This window comes from Cucurbita maxima, unplaced genomic scaffold (genome assembly GCF_002738345.1).
Source record: "Cucurbita maxima cultivar Rimu unplaced genomic scaffold, Cmax_1.0 Cma_Scf00034, whole genome shotgun sequence".
In the NCBI taxonomy this organism is placed as follows: Eukaryota; Viridiplantae; Streptophyta; class Magnoliopsida; order Cucurbitales; family Cucurbitaceae; genus Cucurbita; species Cucurbita maxima.
In genome coordinates, this window is record NW_019272050.1 from 2,074,644 (window position 1) to 2,093,737 (window position 19,094).

A 19,094-nucleotide genomic window follows, 5' to 3' on the forward strand; every position below is an offset into this window, starting at 1 on the left:
CCAACTGTCTCAATATCTCACGCTCAAAGGTGTGAGTAAATATGAAATTATTATAACTCATGTTCAAGTGTGAGTAAATATGAAATTATTATTACTTAAATAGGTGAGGCAGGAACAATTGAGATATAATAAACAAAAATAAATGTTATAAATAGCTCCTACAAAACCTCCAAATAACCCTTCCTACAAAAGCTCCACTAGGCTGAAATAATTGTCCCAACTTAGAGTAGCTAGGTGGGGAAGTAAAATGAATCCTTGTTCATACATGGGCTTCTCAGGTACGAAATGAGTCACTTCAAATAGGTTCATTGCTTCGGCCCAGAATATGATTAATCCGGCATGGGCTACATGAGCCCCCAATAGTTTACCGAATAAATTGATAAGTCAGACATTTTCGGCCCACCAAGCGAAATCGGTGGTTTCTTGGTCACGACTAGCTAAAGCTAAAGTTCCATTAAAAAACATTTCCACGAGATAGAATCTCCTCCGGGAATATAAGGTTTTCCTGACCTTGATCTATCAAATCCATCCTAAAATAGGTTGCACTAATTTTTGGTGGAGAGTTTGCGGAAAGTGGAAAGGTTCAAAGTGGAGGAGTTGAGAAGAACGGCTCCATGAGTCGGGGTGGTTCGAGCGGCGAGGATATCAATAAGAGTGGATTTTCCGGCGCCGCTTGGGCCGACGCTGGCGAGAATTTGAGAAGGATTCGCTGTGAATGAGATGTCTCGGAGAATGTAGGTGGGTTCAGCGGCGGTGCAGGATTTGAACCAATTGTACGGCGAGGCCGTGGTGGCGGTGGTCGATTTTGCGTAGGATATGGATGACGTTGTTAATGTATAGCTTCTCGACGGCGGCGGCGGCGTTTGGTCTTCGAGGAGAGAATTTTCCGACGATGGGCGGAGAGAGAAATGTGAGAGTGAGAGATTTGGAGAAGGTGATATGTCAAAGTCTCCGTCTAATGCTGTTTGATTGATTTAAGAATTGACATTACGTACCCAGAGAAAGTGGAGGAAAACTTGTGGCTCCCAAATTTTGCATGCTTTTTTTTTCTTCATTTTTATTTATTTTATTATTCTTGTTTTTAATGAAGCCAGAAATAATTGTTGACACTCGGTAAAGAAATGAAATGGGGACAAATATCAGAGGGAGATATTAAATAAAAATAACTAAATAACTTTAAGATACATTAATTTATTAGATGTTTGTCCATTTCGTTAGCTTTTGAAAAATTTTAAATTTTAGAGTTATAATTCCATCGAATCATACATTAAAAAAAATTAAAAAAAATTAATATTTATATATTGTAATTTGTAAATATATAATATTTAAATCCGTTGAGATCTTAGTGATGTATTGTAAATAAAATATAACTTTTTTTTTTTAAATGGAGTTAGGAATGAAATGAAGGAAGCAAAGGAAAGGCCCCACTCATCCAACCAAAGCCTTGTTGACGTTCAAAGTTCACGAGCTGACTGTAGCATCACAGATTACCATGTTGCTGTGTCTCCGCCCGTGACGCCTCCCTCTACGTAAAACTCTTCTACCTATTTTTGTTCTGATATTGCGATGGCGATAAAGCTACATTACTATTTGGATATAAATATTTAAATTTGTCTTCCAATACACAACCCAGCAAGTTTACAATTTTATTTTTCGTGCATCCAACGGTGCAAAATTATTAGTCTCGTTGTGACTACTTTCTAAAATAATGTATCGTACTTTTATATACTACGGAATCGCACAGGGGATCACTTGAGGAATTGACGAGCTCCAAGGAGTGAAAGCAATGACCGTTGAAATCTTATCTTAATTGCGACAATAATTAGGGTAATTGTTTTAAAAAATAAGCATAAAATGTGAAGAAGTAAAAGAGTAGGATAATATATATTCAAGTTGATAATTGTTTTAAACTTCATCTATTATATTATAATATAAATGCGTGTTTAATTTAATAATATTAGAGATCTGATGAAACGCAATACTAATTCCTAAACTATAATGTCGAAGAAGAGGAATAACCTACCCAACTTTGATCCCAATGTCCATTAAAATAAGAATAAATAATTATGGGTTATAATTGGGTATTCATTTTGGCTAAAGACAGAGAATATATGAATGGAGACAAGGAAAATTCAAAACGTTCGGAGAAAAACATGGTGTTGGGTTCTCTCTAATTTGTCCTAATTGTTTCTCTACTGATATTCATTGTATTGTGGGCATCCATGTCTTGAAATTTTCCAAATATTATTTCAATTCATTTTCTCTCTCTTTCTTATTCTAATTTATTACCGATTATAAAATTCCCTTCCAGTGATTCAGTGAACCAGATTTCATGGTCCCATCTCCTCTTCCAAATGCCGCAGTTATTTTTGTTTTATTTTTACCATTCCCACACAGAGAGAGGTTAAAAAAAGAGAGTTAAATCACCCTTTTTATACAAACAATGCAATGTGGAGGGAGTTGAACTTGATTGGTTCCTTAGAAAATACCAAATTTATGGGGTTTTGTTCAAATATATGTACTTTTTTTTTCCTTAATAATTACAAATTTGAGAATTCAATCATAGATTATTTTTAGATTTTTTGCACGTGTAGATATTATTGACTAATTTAAGGAATGATGATGAGTTTATAATCGATGAATACTCTCTCTATTGGCGTGAGGCTTTTAGGGAAGTCCAAAGCAAAACTACGAAAGCTTATGCTTAAAGTGGACAATATCGTACTATTGTAGAAAGTCGTGTTTATCTAGCCGATATTATTTACATCGTAAAAAAGTAAGAGGGTTGAAAGATTAGTAAAAGGGGAAAAAAAAAACTTTTTTACCGCATTAAACTCAATCTCTTTATAGCTCACACTAATTAAATCAAAGAAAGGATGGGAAGTGTTGAATTGAGAGAGAGAGCATTTTTATGCTTTTTCACTTTGAACTAATTAGCTAAGCCTTTCGTTCAATTAAAGCATGCTTTTTATGTCCCAAACTAAAGTAAAATTCTCCATTCATGTTTCCAAAGTCAGAAAAAATAAAGCTTTTTTTAACAATAAATTTAATTATATATATAGTTTAGTCTCATTTGATTTAAATGTATAATGAAAAATGAAATAAAATTGTTATATTATTTACAATTTAATTAAATTTAAAAGTCTATGATTTAAATCAAATAGAAATAGAATAGCAAAAATTGAATTTTGATTCTTTTCATAACTTGTGGTTTTAGCTAAAGTTGGTCAAAGGTCTGTGAAAGTTTCAAAACTTTACCTTTTAAAGAAGGGGAAGGAAAATGAAGAGTCCTACAGAAATACAATAGCTGTCAATCTTTTAATAAAATATAAAGATTCCTCATAATTTGACCTAATTAATTATTATAATTTTGCAGAAAAAGTCCAAAACATTATCCACATTACAATTAATGCCATAAATCATTTTATTTACTTTTTTACTTCTATTTTTAGCTCTATTATTATTATTAAGTATATTGTTTTTAAGAGTTGAACTAAGCTCCATTAATATTTTTGATATTTAAAAATAGAAAATGAAATGAAATGGAAATGGAAATACAATCATCATTTCAAGCTATTATTTACTAAATACACCTCCGAGCGAGTCAACTCTAACAGACTCACTGAGTCGCTGTTTATCATTTCTAAGAAAAGAAAAAACGAATACTGTGCTGCCACTGCCTAATTCAGTTTGCTTTTCATCTTTTTTTTACGGCGAAACCCAAAAAAAACTTTCAAACGCTCTCTCTCTTCATCAACGTTGTTTCGCCTTCCTTGGCTTCTGAGAAAACATCTTTTCTCGCCTTCTCCTTCTGCAAATCGTCAGTCCCGAATTGGTTATCGTCACAAGTTCCATCAACATCATCTGAAATTTTCGATTGAAATGATTGTTAAAAGATAAGGATTTTCAAACGAATTAGGGCATTCAAAGAGAAAAAATAACGTTCAGTTTTATTGTTTTTGGATCTTGCCTCGGGTAGCGCTGAATGACCTTTTGCAATGCAAAATTGCGCTCTCAATCCCGTCGTCTTGCTGCAAAAGCGAATCGTCTCTCCGATTCGTCGGCGATACAGCCATTCCTGTCGCTGAAGATGACGATTTACTCTTCCCTAGACGCCTGCAAACCACTCGGATGCCTATCGAAATATTCCTCTGCTTTTCATCGAACGATGTAGCCGTCGTAGTCACCGGAGATGATACCGGGGACGAACTGTAGTTAGGTTTTCTTGAAACTTTCACATACAGAGGCTTGATTAATTTCAGATACTTCCGCATTCCTTCTCCGCAGAATCTCTTGGATTGACGCTCAGATGCGTCATTTCGATTACTGTTTCTGGAACTGTTAACTCTGTTCAGTTTGAAAGTGAATCGTTTGCTTTCTGTGCTCTGTAATTTGAGAGATGACGGCGTATCTGTTTCGTCCGTCCTCTGTTTCGCCATTAATTTCGGCTTCTTAAACAAGGAAATCGAGAGTCTAGATGCCGATTTAGGAATCGAAACTGGAACCGGAGACTCTGGCTTCGAACTGAGTTCAATCGGAAGGATTTTTCGTTTCGAGATGAGATCGGATTGGGAGAGAAGAAGATTCCGTTGAGAGAAACAGAGTTCATTTTCGCCCGAGAGAGAGAGGTTCCTCCGGTCAGGAGATTCTCCAGATCCTGAAGAAGGAGGAGAGATGAAATCCAAATCGAAGAATGAATCTTCGTCCTGATCGTCGCCATAGATACGAGAGCGAATGAGAGGATATGCAGTTTCAACAATGGAGGAGAAATAGGCGTAGAGATTATGAAGCTTGACGAAGTCCAGAGCTTCCATGGCGGAGAAAGTATTGGGAGAAAGACAAATTGGGAAGTGAGGCTTTGGCGGGTTTTATAGAGCGGCCGTGTGTCGAGGAGGGGGGCCGTCGAACACGTGCCGGACCCCGAAAATAACACAACACAAAACCCTTTTTTCCTTTTCCCAATAAATTTATTTTCTTTTATCTAAATTTTTTAATTTAATTTTAATTTTTGTAAAACAATTATTTGCTTTTATTTTTTCTTGAAAAATACTCTATTGCAATTATAATAAAAATTAGTGAAATCCCATTGACACTTTATATCATTAAACATAAATTAAAAATGTGTTTTAAATTTTAAGATTTTAAAATCAATTTATAATCTAAATATTATCTTGTGGAAAATATAAAATCTAAATCATTTCATAAAGCTTAATATTTTTTTTATAGATTTATTTAATTCGAGTGAATATGATAATTGTTTCCTCTTTCAGTAAATTACAAGGTTCTATTCAATTTCCCATGTATTGAATTAAAAAAAAAAAAAACTATTTTCTATATTTAACTGAGTGAAATTATTAAAAGATAACAACAAAATATAAAATATTAAAATTTTGATTTTGTTTTCTCGAGGGGATAAAATTTAAAAAAGGAAAAGAAAAATCCCTACCTCCAGGTGTACTTACTTTGGAGTTGTGAGAGAGAGAGAGAGAGAGAGAGAGAGAGCTTTTAATTTTGTACTTTTTTGCCCTCTACTTCTGACTCCCCGGCACTCCGTATCGAATTTTGATTCCCCACCATGCCCCTGGCTTTGACTCGACAGAACGTCTTTGATTTATTTATTTATTTGTAATTATTTTAATCATTAATTACTTAATAAATATTTCTACATATAATACAAGGTGTCTCCCAGTCGTAGACCACAATATTCTTTTAGGGAAAGTGTTATTATTCATTCACGCCGCTATGTTTTGTTTCAAAACACATAGGCTTAACTGTGGGTTTTCAATTTTTTCTCATTTTTAAACTATAATTATTTATACAAATTTAATAATTTTAGTCTAACACTAAGAATTTTAATATTTTATTAAATATAAAAATAAAATTAAAAGTAATTTTGAAGTAAAGTTCTAGAAAGTAACAGTTGATGGATTTTTGTTATCAGAAAAAATCAGAAGATATGAATTTGACTTGACTATCATATAGACACAGAGGAAGATGCAGAAAGGCAGACTGGCAAAGCTTGGGTGCTCAGACTGCAAAAATAGAGTTAGACTAAGTCTTCTTTTCCAATATTCTATATTTCTTCATTTGTAAAATTAGCCCTTCACGCGCTCTTCTCTCACGCGACTCCAGATCAGACACCACCAATCATCCATCCACATGTCGAACCACCCGAGCCGAGCGAGCCGAGCCAAAACAAAACAAAACAAAACAAAAAGCTTTATAATTAAATGGTTAAATTGTAAATTATTATTATTTTTTATAATTTAAGGGGTTTGATTTTGCTCATTGCCAAGCCACGTGGATTATGAAACTTCTATATTGTAAATATTTCCTTATTTTTCACATGGGGTAAACTAAAAAATCAGAAAAGAATTCGCAATCTAAACCATCTCAAACACCAAATTTCTTGGTTGTTGAAAAATAAAAATGAATAGTAAAAATTAGTTTTGTTTTTTAAAAAAGAATAAAAATAAGTTATTCTAATTAAATGCTCTTTTTAATGGAGCAAAGTTGCATTTATTTATAGAAAAAGCCCTTTCTTTTTCTTTTTAGCAAAAAAAAAAGTATACATGAAAGTATAATATTCAAAGGGTGGTGAAAAAGAGGGAGAAAAAGAAAAAGAAAAAAGAAAAAGAAAAAGAGCAAGGGAAGGAAGGCAAAGTAAATTTAAAAAAGAAAAAAGTTGGTGTTATACTTATATGGTTGTTGATAATAGGGTTAAAGGGAAACTTCCAAAAAGGAAAAAAGAGATTGAAATGAATGTGAAAAAAAGCCTATAAAATAATTTGTAGACTTTGAGATAAAATAGATAATAGACGAATAATGATGCTAAAACTTTTTTCTTTATTTGTATTTTTTTACTCAAAAAATAGATAATGTATATATATATATATTACATCAACTCTCTGTAATATTTAATTATTTTAAAATAAATCTCGTTTGAGATTTCTTTTTTTTAAATAATAATAGTTTTCAAGGTAAGAAAATGAGATATATTTTTTTAACTTTATAGGAAGACTAATGAATATCTTTTTTTTATATATATAAAAAATTAACAATAAACTAAAATATAATAACACTAAATAGAATTATCGACTTTAAATACTCGTGTGAGGTAAGTAGTTTTTATTAAATAAATCAGTGCACAACATATCTACATGAGTCTTTATTTAATAGTCTATTTAAAAAATTAAAATAAAAGAAAGATAAGGAATTAAAACAAAATAAATTAATAAGTTAACGTTTAATAAAGATTTAAAGCCAGATATAAATATAAAAGGAAAAATTTTAGGTTCTCAACTTTCGAATATTTAATATTTTTACTATTATCAACCTATGTATTTGAGAAAGGAAGAATCGTGGGTTAAAGGGTAAAGGAAAGGTTGATAAAGTGAGAAATAAATGGGGAGGAGTAGCAAGCTTTGTATTGACCATAGGCTCTATTTTGTTTGGTGGCTTAGCTTTTGGAGTTGTGGAGTCCATGCTATTGTTTTTGTTTGTCTTCAAAAGGTTTGACCTTTGAACATTTGGAAGAGAAAAAGTTATGGGCTTATTGGGCCTGAAGAATTGCCGGTGCCGTTTCTGTAGGATGATGTCCCTTTTCTATTGGGCCTGCTAGATTGCCAAATTTGGGATATGGACTATTTTAAAAAAACAATACTCGACTAAATTAAAATAAATATAAAAAGTATTTAAATATATTTGATTTGTTTGTTTTGAATTTTGAGAACTTTAAAATATTTGAAATAAATATAAAATAGATAATTCGAAATATGAAGCAATTTTCAAAAAATTTATTGAAAAAAAAAAAAAAAATCAAATTAGACGATTGGATTTTCTATTTTCTATTAAGAATATGAAGACGTTGAATAATAATAATAAAAGAATTTAAAAAAATCCTGTTGTCGCGTTACTTCCCGGTTCTGGACGCACCCTAACTTTAAATAGCTCGTATTGCATTTCCCTCTCTTTGCGTTTGGCATTTTCTTCTTCCATTTTCTCTGCTTCCATTTTCTCTTATTCAATTTTGCTGCAAAGATCCATGGCTGACCAACCACGCGAGCGGGATTCGGTTATCGACAAGATTTCCGATAAGATCGGCGACTGCATTTCATCGTCTTCATCCGACTCTGATGATGGCCTGCATTCCAAAATCGATGCTGTAAAATCCCGTGTTTTTAGGCTCTTCGGTAGAGACAAGCCCGTCCACACCGTTCTGGGCGGCGGAAAACGTACTTTCTGATCTCTTTCTCTCGTGGTTGATCGGCTAATGTAGAAAAATTTAGAAGTTTTGACGAATGTATACGTTTTGGATCATGCTCTGTTACTTTTATTTATCCAATGCCCTTCTATATATTTACAATGTTATTATCGAGATGTGTTTGCGTGAGTTTGTGCTAATTTTCGTTCGATTGGATGACCGTCCGATGTTGCAACAGAGAGTTCGTTCTCTCTATCTTTCAATCGAGTTATGCATGAAAGCATTACGTTTTTAGCGTATGGCTTCATAGTTTGTGGTTTCAGGTAGATCTCGCATCAGGAAATAGCTCAGTTACTGGTTAGATTTATATTTTAGTTCTTAAGAATATTGTAGTTGACGGGACAAACGGCTGAAGGAGAAAAGTCTAGTTCTTGTTCGGTCTGTCTACTGAACGACTGCAAAAACATTGCCTACCCATTATTTGTAGTCTATTAATGCAATTGTTTGAAGAATTTTCTGAAAGCTTTCGCGGAAATGTATCCCAAAGTAGTGACAATTAGATGCATGCACCCTTCCTCTGTATTGAAAATTGTGTCATGGGCTCAAATGTTTGCATGATTAGCTTTGTTTATGCATTACGATCTTTTATTGGTGTTCTTTGAATTGTTTTAGTATGGGATCGTACGACATTTCTTTTTTCTTTTTCTTTTACTATGTTTATTTTTTGGTATAACAACTGCATTAAGATAGATTGAGAACTGATTTGACATATATTTTTTTCCTCCCAAACATTTCTATAGAACATGACAATTGCTGAAGTATGACCTTCTACAGTTCTGTTCCTCACCCCTTTTCTTGTCTTTATTCGTGAGGGAACTTTTCTTGTAAGTTATGATTGCCTCCTGTTGCAGCTGCTGATGTTTTTCTTTGGAGGAACAAGAAGAACTCTGCAGGCATCCTTGGGGTTGCCACCGCCTTGTGGATTGTTTTTGAGCTGATTGAGTACCAATTAATCACCCTCGTTTGCCATTTATTAATTCTTTTACTTGCTATAATGTTCTTGTGGTCTTATGCCAATACGTTTATCAACAAGTAAGGACTTCGGCTTACAATATCTAATGCAATGCACAGTCTGTTGGTTTTGTTTTTCCCTTTTATGTATATATTCTTTGGTGTGGTTTGTATAGGACCCCACCTCAAATCCCAGATGTGAAACTCCCTGAAGTTTGCTTTCTTCAATTTGTTTCTGCACTGAGAATCGAAATCAACCGTGCGATCTCCATTTTACGTGGTATTGCTTGTGGGAGAGATTTGAAGAAGTTTCTCAGTGTACGTTCACTGCTACTATCACGAGTAATTGTGTTTTAGATTTGAAGAAACAAAATGAATGTTTCTAGGCTCGTTTTTTTTATTTATTGAAATTGCTTTTTTTGATAGTTATTGTAACTTTGTTACTGAGCATGTTTGATGCCATTAACAGGTTTTTCTTGGTTTATGGGTTCTATCAGTTGTTGGCAGTTGGTGCAATTTTCTGACCTTGTTATACATATGTAAGGATGGTCCAAAAGTTTTGCATTTATAACTGAAATTATGTGTTATACCTATTGATATTTTGGTGTGCTACTGATTCTTGAAAATCAGCCATTGTATTGCTACACACGGTGCCAGTGTTTTATGAAAAGTATGAAGACCAGGTTGACCCATTGGCTGAGAAAGCTTGGATAGAGTTCAAGAAGCAGTATGCTGTATTTGATGCCAAGGTTCTAAGTAAAATCCCCATTGGGGCACTTCAAGAGAAGAAGAAGAAGAATTAGATTATGAAGCATTTGTGTCTGGTCAGGCTTACCTACATCATATTCCTCTTAGCAGTCTTGTTTTCTTTTTCTGGCAAGACAGCTCTCAGTAAGTTTTGGGCAGATTGGTGATCTCTGCACCAATTTATCTTTGCCTTTTCTTGTCAATGCCAAGCTTAGGCCTTCATGATTAATTTTTTGTTTGAGTTCAACGGGATGGGGATTCGAACTTATTACCTCTCGGTTGAGGATATATGCCTTATAGAGTAATTAATTATACGTATCTTTGCTTTTCTGCTACTGCATGTTCGGATTCACAGTTTTTCAATAATCTGTCGGTTTGGACTTGTGCAGTTTTAGTTTGTTCTTAAAGACTATTTTTTATTTTTAAGGTGGTTGCTTTTTGCTTACATTTTCATACACACCTTTGCTTTCAAAACTCTCTTTTGAAATCTCTCTAATCTCGTTTTCTACAACTTTCTTCTTGAACTGGGGCCAGAGGCTCGAGCATACATCGCTTGGCAGTAGGCGACGCAAGAACGAATAGGGCTCGAGAATTAATGTATAATAATTAAAAAATGTCTTCCAATCATTTTAAAATCATTCCTGTTAGAATGTACAACAAAAAAATTACTGAAGGCAGAAACGAGGAGTCACAGGGCTCGAGAAACAGTGGGGGCGGAACCAGGTATCCGATAAGAATAATTGAAATAATGAATAAGTGAAGAACTGTTGTCGTTAGCTCAGTTTCAAGTCATGCAACATTTAAAGTGAGATTTTCGATTTGTTTTCGTATTTCAGCCTGCTGTTTTGCACATGAAATTGTCTACTTATATCCGTTTTCGGCTGTTTTTCTTCTTTCATTTATCGTCTGTACCTCTGCATTGGTGTCTAGATGAAGTGTCTTATTTGGAAGGTATCAATGATTGTTCTGTAGTTTATCTTCGAAGGAAATGACGAATATAAGGGAAATTCCATTGCTGTTGCTTTCTATGCAATTGTTGCACTTGCACAGGACATTGAATGATGATCTGAAATAGCTACTGCTGATTCATTCTGAATGAAGTAAGCTATTCCTACACTACTTTCCAATCATAGTCTGTTCTATAATCCAATATTTGAATTTAAGTCTGTCCTTCTAAGTTGCGTTGTTTTATCCTTAATATCATTTTTTTTGTAGGAATTTGGTTGTTCGCTATCTACTTTGGGCCTAGTCATTGTGATTGTGACCCCTTTTAGGAGACGCTCATTCTCTTACAATTATCAAGTTACTTTACCGAGTTTGTTAGAGAGAGTTGTCTTGTGTTTCTAGCTGTGACTCGTCTTTTTTATTCTTCACACTATGAATTACTTTTGGTTTGATCTCGGAGGGGAAAAGAGAAAAAAGAAGAACTCTTGGGACTAGTTTTTGGGTATTGGAAATGTGAGATCCCATATCGGTTGGAGATGGAAACAAAGTATTATTTATAAGGATGTGGAAACCTCTCTCTAGCCGGCGTGTTTTAAAAGTCTTGAGGGGAAGCTCGAAAGGGAAAGCCCAAAGAGGACAATATCTGCTAGTTGTAAGCTTAAGTTGTTACAAATGGTATTATAGCCAGACAACGGGTGATGTGCCAGCGAGAATGCTGAACTCCAAAGGGGGTGGAGACCAGGCGGTATGCCAGCAAAGACGCTAGGCCTCAAAGGAGGGTGGATTGGAGGGTCCCACATCGATTGGAGAGGGGAACGAGTGCCAACAAGGACCCTAGGCCCCAAATGGGTTGGATTGTGAGATCCTACATCGGTTGGAGAAAGGAACGAAACATTCTTTATAAGTGTGTGAATCTCTCCCTGTTAGACGCATTTTAAAAACTTAAAAACTTAAAAACTTTCTTTTAAAGTGCCATTCTCTAATACCTAGCTTCTCTACATCAATACACTGAATCTTTATGATGTAAAACACATCCAAGGTTGCAATCACACGACATTCATGGTTCGATTAATTTATCAGCACCCAGAAAGTTCATCAACATCATTGGTGGAGTAGTGCAATGAACATTCCTAGTTTTTTAAAACAAAGAAAAGGTATGTGATATATGGTCATTGTCCTAAAACTTTGAGTAGGACTTTTTGAAAATCCTCAAGACATAAGGCATGTACACTGGCTTTAGCACAGATCAGTTTGTCCTAACTTTCCTAAAAGTCATTCCCTACAAGTCTTCTTAGAAAGTATATCTTGACAGTGATCGGTTCGTAACATCTACGGTAACCGTACAGTAACGTTGCGTTGAGTTTTGTGAACAGAAAGGTCTTGAATCGTATTGATTCGTTCCATTCTTGGGGCAAAGAATTTGAAATGATCATAAAGTTGTTCATTGCACTACCAGTAGGATAGACTTTGACCTTTAGTTATAATTGTCTTATTAATCCTTCATAGCTTAAGGACATTATGAAGGGAACCCCACAACTTAACTGGCAAAAGTAAGCGTATTTATGAGTTTGCTACTTTGTCTTGTTAGCAACTATAGTGACTGAAGGATGACTCACAGATGGCAGATTGCATGTGGGAAGTCCTGGTCCCCGCACAAAATGCTGATACAAAAATGGCACAAGGACAAAGCTCGTATAGACACCTATCGCGTGAGATCCCACATCGGTTGGGGAGGAGAACAATGCATTCTTTATAAGGGTGTGGAAACCTCTCCCTAACCGACGTGTTTTAAAAACCTTGAGGGGAAGCCCAACAGGGAAAACCCAAAAAAGACAATATCTGTTAGCGGTGGGCGTAGACCGTTATAAATGATATCAGAGCCAGACATTGGACGATGTGTCAGCGATAAGGCTGAGTCCCAATGGGGTGGACACGAGGCGGTGTGTCAACAAAGACAATAGACCCCAAAGGGGGTGGATTGGGGAGTCCCACATCGATTAAAGAAGGAAACGAGTGCCAGCGAGGATTATGGGCCCTAAAAAGGTGTGGATTGTGAGGTCCCACATCGGTTGGAGAAGAGAATGAAACATTCTTTATAAGGGTGTGGAAACCTCTCCCTAGCAGACGCGTTTTAAAAACTTTGAGGGGAAACCCAAAAGGGAAAGCCCAAAAAAAAAAAATATTTGGTAGCGGTGGGCATGAACCGTTATACATCCTATGCTTCAACGGTCGAAAAGCATATAACTTTATCATCCTTTGTCATCTGTCCTTGCATATTTTCTCCATGTCTCCTCCTTCTTGCTTAAAGACATGTGACAAACTTCTCATTTTTAGCCAACACTTTTAGTCCATTAGCTAAAAGCTTACCACAGTTAAAGAAAAAGGCAGTAAAGGATTTTCAGGTGTCTTATATTCTTATGAGGGTCTTTTGAGAGACACAGCGATGTGGGAACCATTTAGTGTTGACTCATTTTTTTTCCTTTTCTCGGACACTAGGAGCTTACCATGGCTGCTCTCTTTTTTGGTTTCTCAGCACAATTATACTCAAGTACTTGAGAGCTTTTGTGCATGAAGTAAGCACCTGTAAAGTTTTACACAAAATGATAGTGAAAAGGAGTAGGCAAATCTTGTTGGTATTCAGAAGAAAAGATAAGGTTTTTAATAAGAGACACTGCTTGAAGATGTGGCTGAAATGCTTGCCCATCCTGAAACAGTGTTGTCTTTTTTGGGTATGTTAGCCATTGATTGAATTTCAAGTATTCAAATGATCTACCAAAAGCCCTTAATATTACAGAGTTGAAGACGAACTGTTTATAATATCAAGCACACCAAAAATGAAAGCTACAATTTTGGAGCAGACACATGAGCAGAAATGGAGCCCATGTTCATCATTTTGCCCAGAGATAAAACTGAAAGTTTGGTCTGAGGACGCTTCAAGTGGCCTGTGATGTGACTAAAATTCATGCACTAAGTCCCTCCAATACTTGCATTGAATCTTTTAGCTTTGTGCAAGAGAAAAGTTAAAGAGTTAACCCCTTTTTTAATTGTTTGCCTGCCACCAAAAAGCTAAATTCAAGTGCTAAAGTATGCATAACAATCGGTCGAAGCTACGATCGAGTTCCCTCGGTCCGAGTGCCTTTCTATTTCTGAAGTTTTTGTGGTAAAGAGAGGATTTGAGCTAGATATTGTGTTACTAAAAAGATGGGGTTTGGTTCTTTTAGCCTAAGATAATCGGCGCTGTTCAAAATTTCTTTTTCCAAACAAAAATACTTCTTTCAAAGTAAAAATTCTACTGTCGTTTGCAGGATGAAGTTGCTGCAACAAATTTGTTGATTTTAAACTCTTTTTTAACGAGTTGGGATGGAGAGATTTGAACTTCTAGGTGAGTACATGCTTTAGCTAGTTGAACTAAGCACATGGTTGGCGTGTTGATGAAACTCGATCTTTTGTCCTCTTGGTTGAATATATATATATATATATATNTTTAGCACAGATCAGTTTGTCCTAACTTTCCTAAAAGTCATTCCCTACAAGTCTTCTTAGAAAGTATATCTTGACAGTGATCGGTTCGTAACATCTACGGTAACCGTACAGTAACGTTGCGTTGAGTTTTGTGAACAGAAAGGTCTTGAATCGTATTGATTCGTTCCATTCTTGGGGCAAAGAATTTGAAATGATCATAAAGTTGTTCATTGCACTACCAGTAGGATAGACTTTGACCTTTAGTTATAATTGTCTTATTAATCCTTCATAGCTTAAGGACATTATGAAGGGAACCCCACAACTTAACTGGCAAAAGTAAGCGTATTTATGAGTTTGCTACTTTGTCTTGTTAGCAACTATAGTGACTGAAGGATGACTCACAGATGGCAGATTGCATGTGGGAAGTCCTGGTCCCCGCACAAAATGCTGATACAAAAATGGCACAAGGACAAAGCTCGTATAGACACCTATCGCGTGAGATCCCACATCGGTTGGGGAGGAGAACAATGCATTCTTTATAAGGGTGTGGAAACCTCTCCCTAACCGACGTGTTTTAAAAACCTTGAGGGGAAGCCCAACAGGGAAAACCCAAAAAAGACAATATCTGTTAGCGGTGGGCGTAGACCGTTATAAATGATATCAGAGCCAGACATTGGACGATGTGTCAGCGATAAGGCTGAGTCCCAATGGGGTGGACACGAGGCGGTGTGTCAACAAAGACAATAGACCCCAAAGGGGGTGGATTGGGGAGTCCCACATCGATTAAAGAAGGAAACGAGTGCCAGCGAGGATTATGGGCCCTAAAAAGGTGTGGATTGTGAGGTCCCACATCGGTTGGAGAAGAGAATGAAACATTCTTTATAAGGGTGTGGAAACCTCTCCCTAGCAGACGCGTTTTAAAAACTTTGAGGGGAAACCCAAAAGGGAAAGCCCAAAAAAAAAAAATATTTGGTAGCGGTGGGCATGAACCGTTATACATCCTATGCTTCAACGGTCGAAAAGCATATAACTTTATCATCCTTTGTCATCTGTCCTTGCATATTTTCTCCATGTCTCCTCCTTCTTGCTTAAAGACATGTGACAAACTTCTCATTTTTAGCCAACACTTTTAGTCCATTAGCTAAAAGCTTACCACAGTTAAAGAAAAAGGCAGTAAAGGATTTTCAGGTGTCTTATATTCTTATGAGGGTCTTTTGAGAGACACAGCGATGTGGGAACCATTTAGTGTTGACTCATTTTTTTTCCTTTTCTCGGACACTAGGAGCTTACCATGGCTGCTCTCTTTTTTGGTTTCTCAGCACAATTATACTCAAGTACTTGAGAGCTTTTGTGCATGAAGTAAGCACCTGTAAAGTTTTACACAAAATGATAGTGAAAAGGAGTAGGCAAATCTTGTTGGTATTCAGAAGAAAAGATAAGGTTTTTAATAAGAGACACTGCTTGAAGATGTGGCTGAAATGCTTGCCCATCCTGAAACAGTGTTGTCTTTTTTGGGTATGTTAGCCATTGATTGAATTTCAAGTATTCAAATGATCTACCAAAAGCCCTTAATATTACAGAGTTGAAGACGAACTGTTTATAATATCAAGCACACCAAAAATGAAAGCTACAATTTTGGAGCAGACACATGAGCAGAAATGGAGCCCATGTTCATCATTTTGCCCAGAGATAAAACTGAAAGTTTGGTCTGAGGACGCTTCAAGTGGCCTGTGATGTGACTAAAATTCATGCACTAAGTCCCTCCAATACTTGCATTGAATCTTTTAGCTTTGTGCAAGAGAAAAGTTAAAGAGTTAACCCCTTTTTTAATTGTTTGCCTGCCACCAAAAAGCTAAATTCAAGTGCTAAAGTATGCATAACAATCGGTCGAAGCTACGATCGAGTTCCCTCGGTCCGAGTGCCTTTCTATTTCTGAAGTTTTTGTGGTAAAGAGAGGATTTGAGCTAGATATTGTGTTACTAAAAAGATGGGGTTTGGTTCTTTTAGCCTAAGATAATCGGCGCTGTTCAAAATTTCTTTTTCCAAACAAAAATACTTCTTTCAAAGTAAAAATTCTACTGTCGTTTGCAGGATGAAGTTGCTGCAACAAATTTGTTGATTTTAAACTCTTTTTTAACGAGTTGGGATGGAGAGATTTGAACTTCTAGGTGAGTACATGCTTTAGCTAGTTGAACTAAGCACATGGTTGGCGTGTTGATGAAACTCGATCTTTTGTCCTCTTGGTTGAATATATATATATATATATATATGCCTTAACAAGTTGAGCTACACTCACGGTTGGCGTACGAGAGGTACATGACCTAGCATTTGCTTAGCCACTGATCTCTTTAACTCATTTTAGTCGCCATAAATAGCTTTGCTTGTTCTATATCAATAGTGGTTCTTGACAAATGATTGGATGATGAGCCATCCTTAGGAATATAACCTTTTGTTTTATGTTTTACGTTTGTTTGTTAATATCATGAAAGATTCGAATCTCTGATCTTTCGGTTGTGAGTATATATCTTAACCGAGTTAATATCAAGACTATGAGAGATGATTATTAACATCTTCAATATAGAATCACGGTGATTAAGAAACAAAACCCGACAATTATTGTCAATAAAGAACATGTAATGAAAAAGCAAGTTGGAGTGCTTTTTTCATGTGCAAATGACAAGAAAACAACATGCTATGGATTCCTTGCTTAACAAAAGCAACTTAGGGGACCCCCCCACAATTTCCTTATGACCTCATTGAATATCTACCAAGTCTTTTAGATAGGGATCCCATCTAAAAAAACTCAGTTCACTTTGAAGAAATGGTTAAAAATATGAACAAAGAGTCACTTGATTGTTCAACTCATCTAAAGAACTCCAAGTAAAGAACAAAAGTTCTATTCATCTTCATCAACTTCACATGGTATTCGAGTATTTACCGTAAGGAACCCGCTCGGTCAGAGGCGTATCGAAACAAGTGTTTATTGTTAAAAGGTCTGAAAATAGTAGCAGAAGGGGACATTATCATTTCATGTTTAATTTTTCTCTTCTTTGGTTGTTTGTCTTGAATTGATCTCATCCTCTGCTTTCATTTCTAGATTTCTGGTCTGATAGAAAATACTGAACCATAATGATAATGATGATGACCAAATTGTAACATGCTTCATGTACCTATAGATTTCTTGCAATGGAGGACTGCCTCATAGATAGAGCTCTCAGAATCACAGGATCTTCGCCAATCATCGGCGGTGTAAGCTACACTGATTCGTGGCGACACGTCGTATGTATATTCCCAATTCTTCATAGATTTGGATCTTCTAGCAACATTTTCTGATTTGGAACTTGATGCTTTATAACCTCTTATTCTTTGGTACAATGGCTTGAAAAAACTCAAATATTTGTGCAATACTTTCTTGGATAGTTTCCTGCACTTTCTCATGGAGGAGCAGTCAGAAGTATTGGATGGAAGTGGAAGTGGAAGTGGAAGTGGAAGTGGAAGGACGTGTTCTTGAGTATGGGAAGATTTTGGATTGAAATCTTCATCTTCATCCTCATATGTCTGAACTTTGAGTGGATCAATGAAAAAAGGCACAAGGCAGCCATTGGAAATCAGCTGGTCAGCATGTACAATTGCAAGAGAAGGCGGCGAGACAGGGAAGTCAAATTTGAAATCTTGAGAGTTTCTACAAAATCTCTTGGAGGGCGGCATTCTCGGGTCCATCTCGATGAACGACGAAGCTTCGTCGGAAGCGTCGATCGAGGTCCGAACCGGGTTGTTGCCTGAGCTTTCTAGAGATGGCTTTATATTCACTAGCCAACTATATGAAAAGCTGTCAATAGAAAGAGGCTGGGATGTCTCCATTCCTTTCCTGCAGCTTTATCTCTCAATATATGTGCAGAACAACACAAGCTCTAAGATACTAATATATACACACAAAGGGAAACTCTCTTCTTTATGGAACATATATTTCCACAGGGGCCAGCTTGGATGGTTCATATATGTGTGTATATATATATACACATAATTCTAGTGTTTGTGATTGGCTAAGAAAAAAACAGTGAATTTAATAATTAAAAAAAGAGAAAAAGATGGAAAAGGAACAGAAATTTGAGTCCCTACAGGCAAATATAATGTAGTGTTTGCATCAGTACATTCAACCCTACATCTCTTTTAATCATTTCCTCTCCCTCTATACTTCATGAAGAAGACAGATTTTCTTTCCGAAAAGATATTCACTTTATTCATCGCTACTTTAAACCGTAGATGCCAGATATCAACAGGGTCGATTCAAACTTGATAGGACTCGACGTAGATATCATCTACAGGTCGATTCAAACTCGACAGGACTCTACATAGATATCATTTACAGGTCGATTCATACTCAATAGGACTCTATGTAGATATCATCTACAGGTCGATTCATACTCGAGAGGACTCTACGTAGATATCATCTATAGGTCGATTCATACTCGATAAAACTTGACGTAGACAACATCTACCGGTCGATTCAAGTTGTTGTCCTTGAATTTGAATGAATAATGGAATTGGTTTTTATCATTCAGCTGAGGAATGGTAAGCAGTTTTGAGTGGTGGTGATTTTGAAACTTTGCTCGTTTATCAGCCAGAGAAGTTTGTGTCGTTTTCACTCAACTTTGAATTGGACATTCAGCACTGTAAATTTAGCAGACAATGGTCCAAGGGATTGTCGGCAAAAGACATGGACAGA

At 35.9% G+C, this 19,094-nt stretch overlaps 3 protein-coding genes across 3 annotated transcripts; 1 reads left to right on the forward strand and 2 right to left on the reverse strand.

Moving 5' to 3' along the window:
• Positions 1 to 3,702: 3,702 nt before the first annotated feature.
• On the reverse strand, positions 3,703 to 4,835 carry LOC111467591 (probable membrane-associated kinase regulator 5). Its single transcript, XM_023112558.1, has 2 exons — positions 3,971 to 4,835; positions 3,703 to 3,864 (listed from the first exon to the last, which is right to left on the reverse strand). The coding sequence occupies exons 1-2, from the start codon at positions 4,812 to 4,814 to the stop codon at positions 3,734 to 3,736; spliced, it is 975 nt and encodes a 324-aa protein (XP_022968326.1). The 5' UTR covers positions 4,815 to 4,835; the 3' UTR covers positions 3,703 to 3,733.
• Positions 4,836 to 7,988: 3,153 nt separating this feature from the next.
• LOC111467592 (reticulon-like protein B1) lies at positions 7,989 to 10,289 on the forward strand. Its single transcript, XM_023112560.1, has 5 exons — positions 7,989 to 8,234; positions 9,115 to 9,295; positions 9,391 to 9,532; positions 9,684 to 9,753; positions 9,845 to 10,289. Exons 1-5 carry the CDS (start codon positions 8,045 to 8,047, stop codon positions 10,015 to 10,017), a joined length of 756 nt encoding a protein of 251 aa, XP_022968328.1. The 5' UTR covers positions 7,989 to 8,044; the 3' UTR covers positions 10,018 to 10,289.
• A 6,904-nt stretch (positions 10,290 to 17,193) lies between these two features.
• Positions 17,194 to 18,351, reverse strand: LOC111467796 (probable membrane-associated kinase regulator 6). The gene has a single exon (XM_023112866.1). It carries the CDS (start codon positions 18,227 to 18,229, stop codon positions 17,531 to 17,533), a length of 699 nt encoding a protein of 232 aa, XP_022968634.1. The 5' UTR covers positions 18,230 to 18,351; the 3' UTR covers positions 17,194 to 17,530.
• Between the last annotated feature and the right edge of the window lie 743 nt (positions 18,352 to 19,094).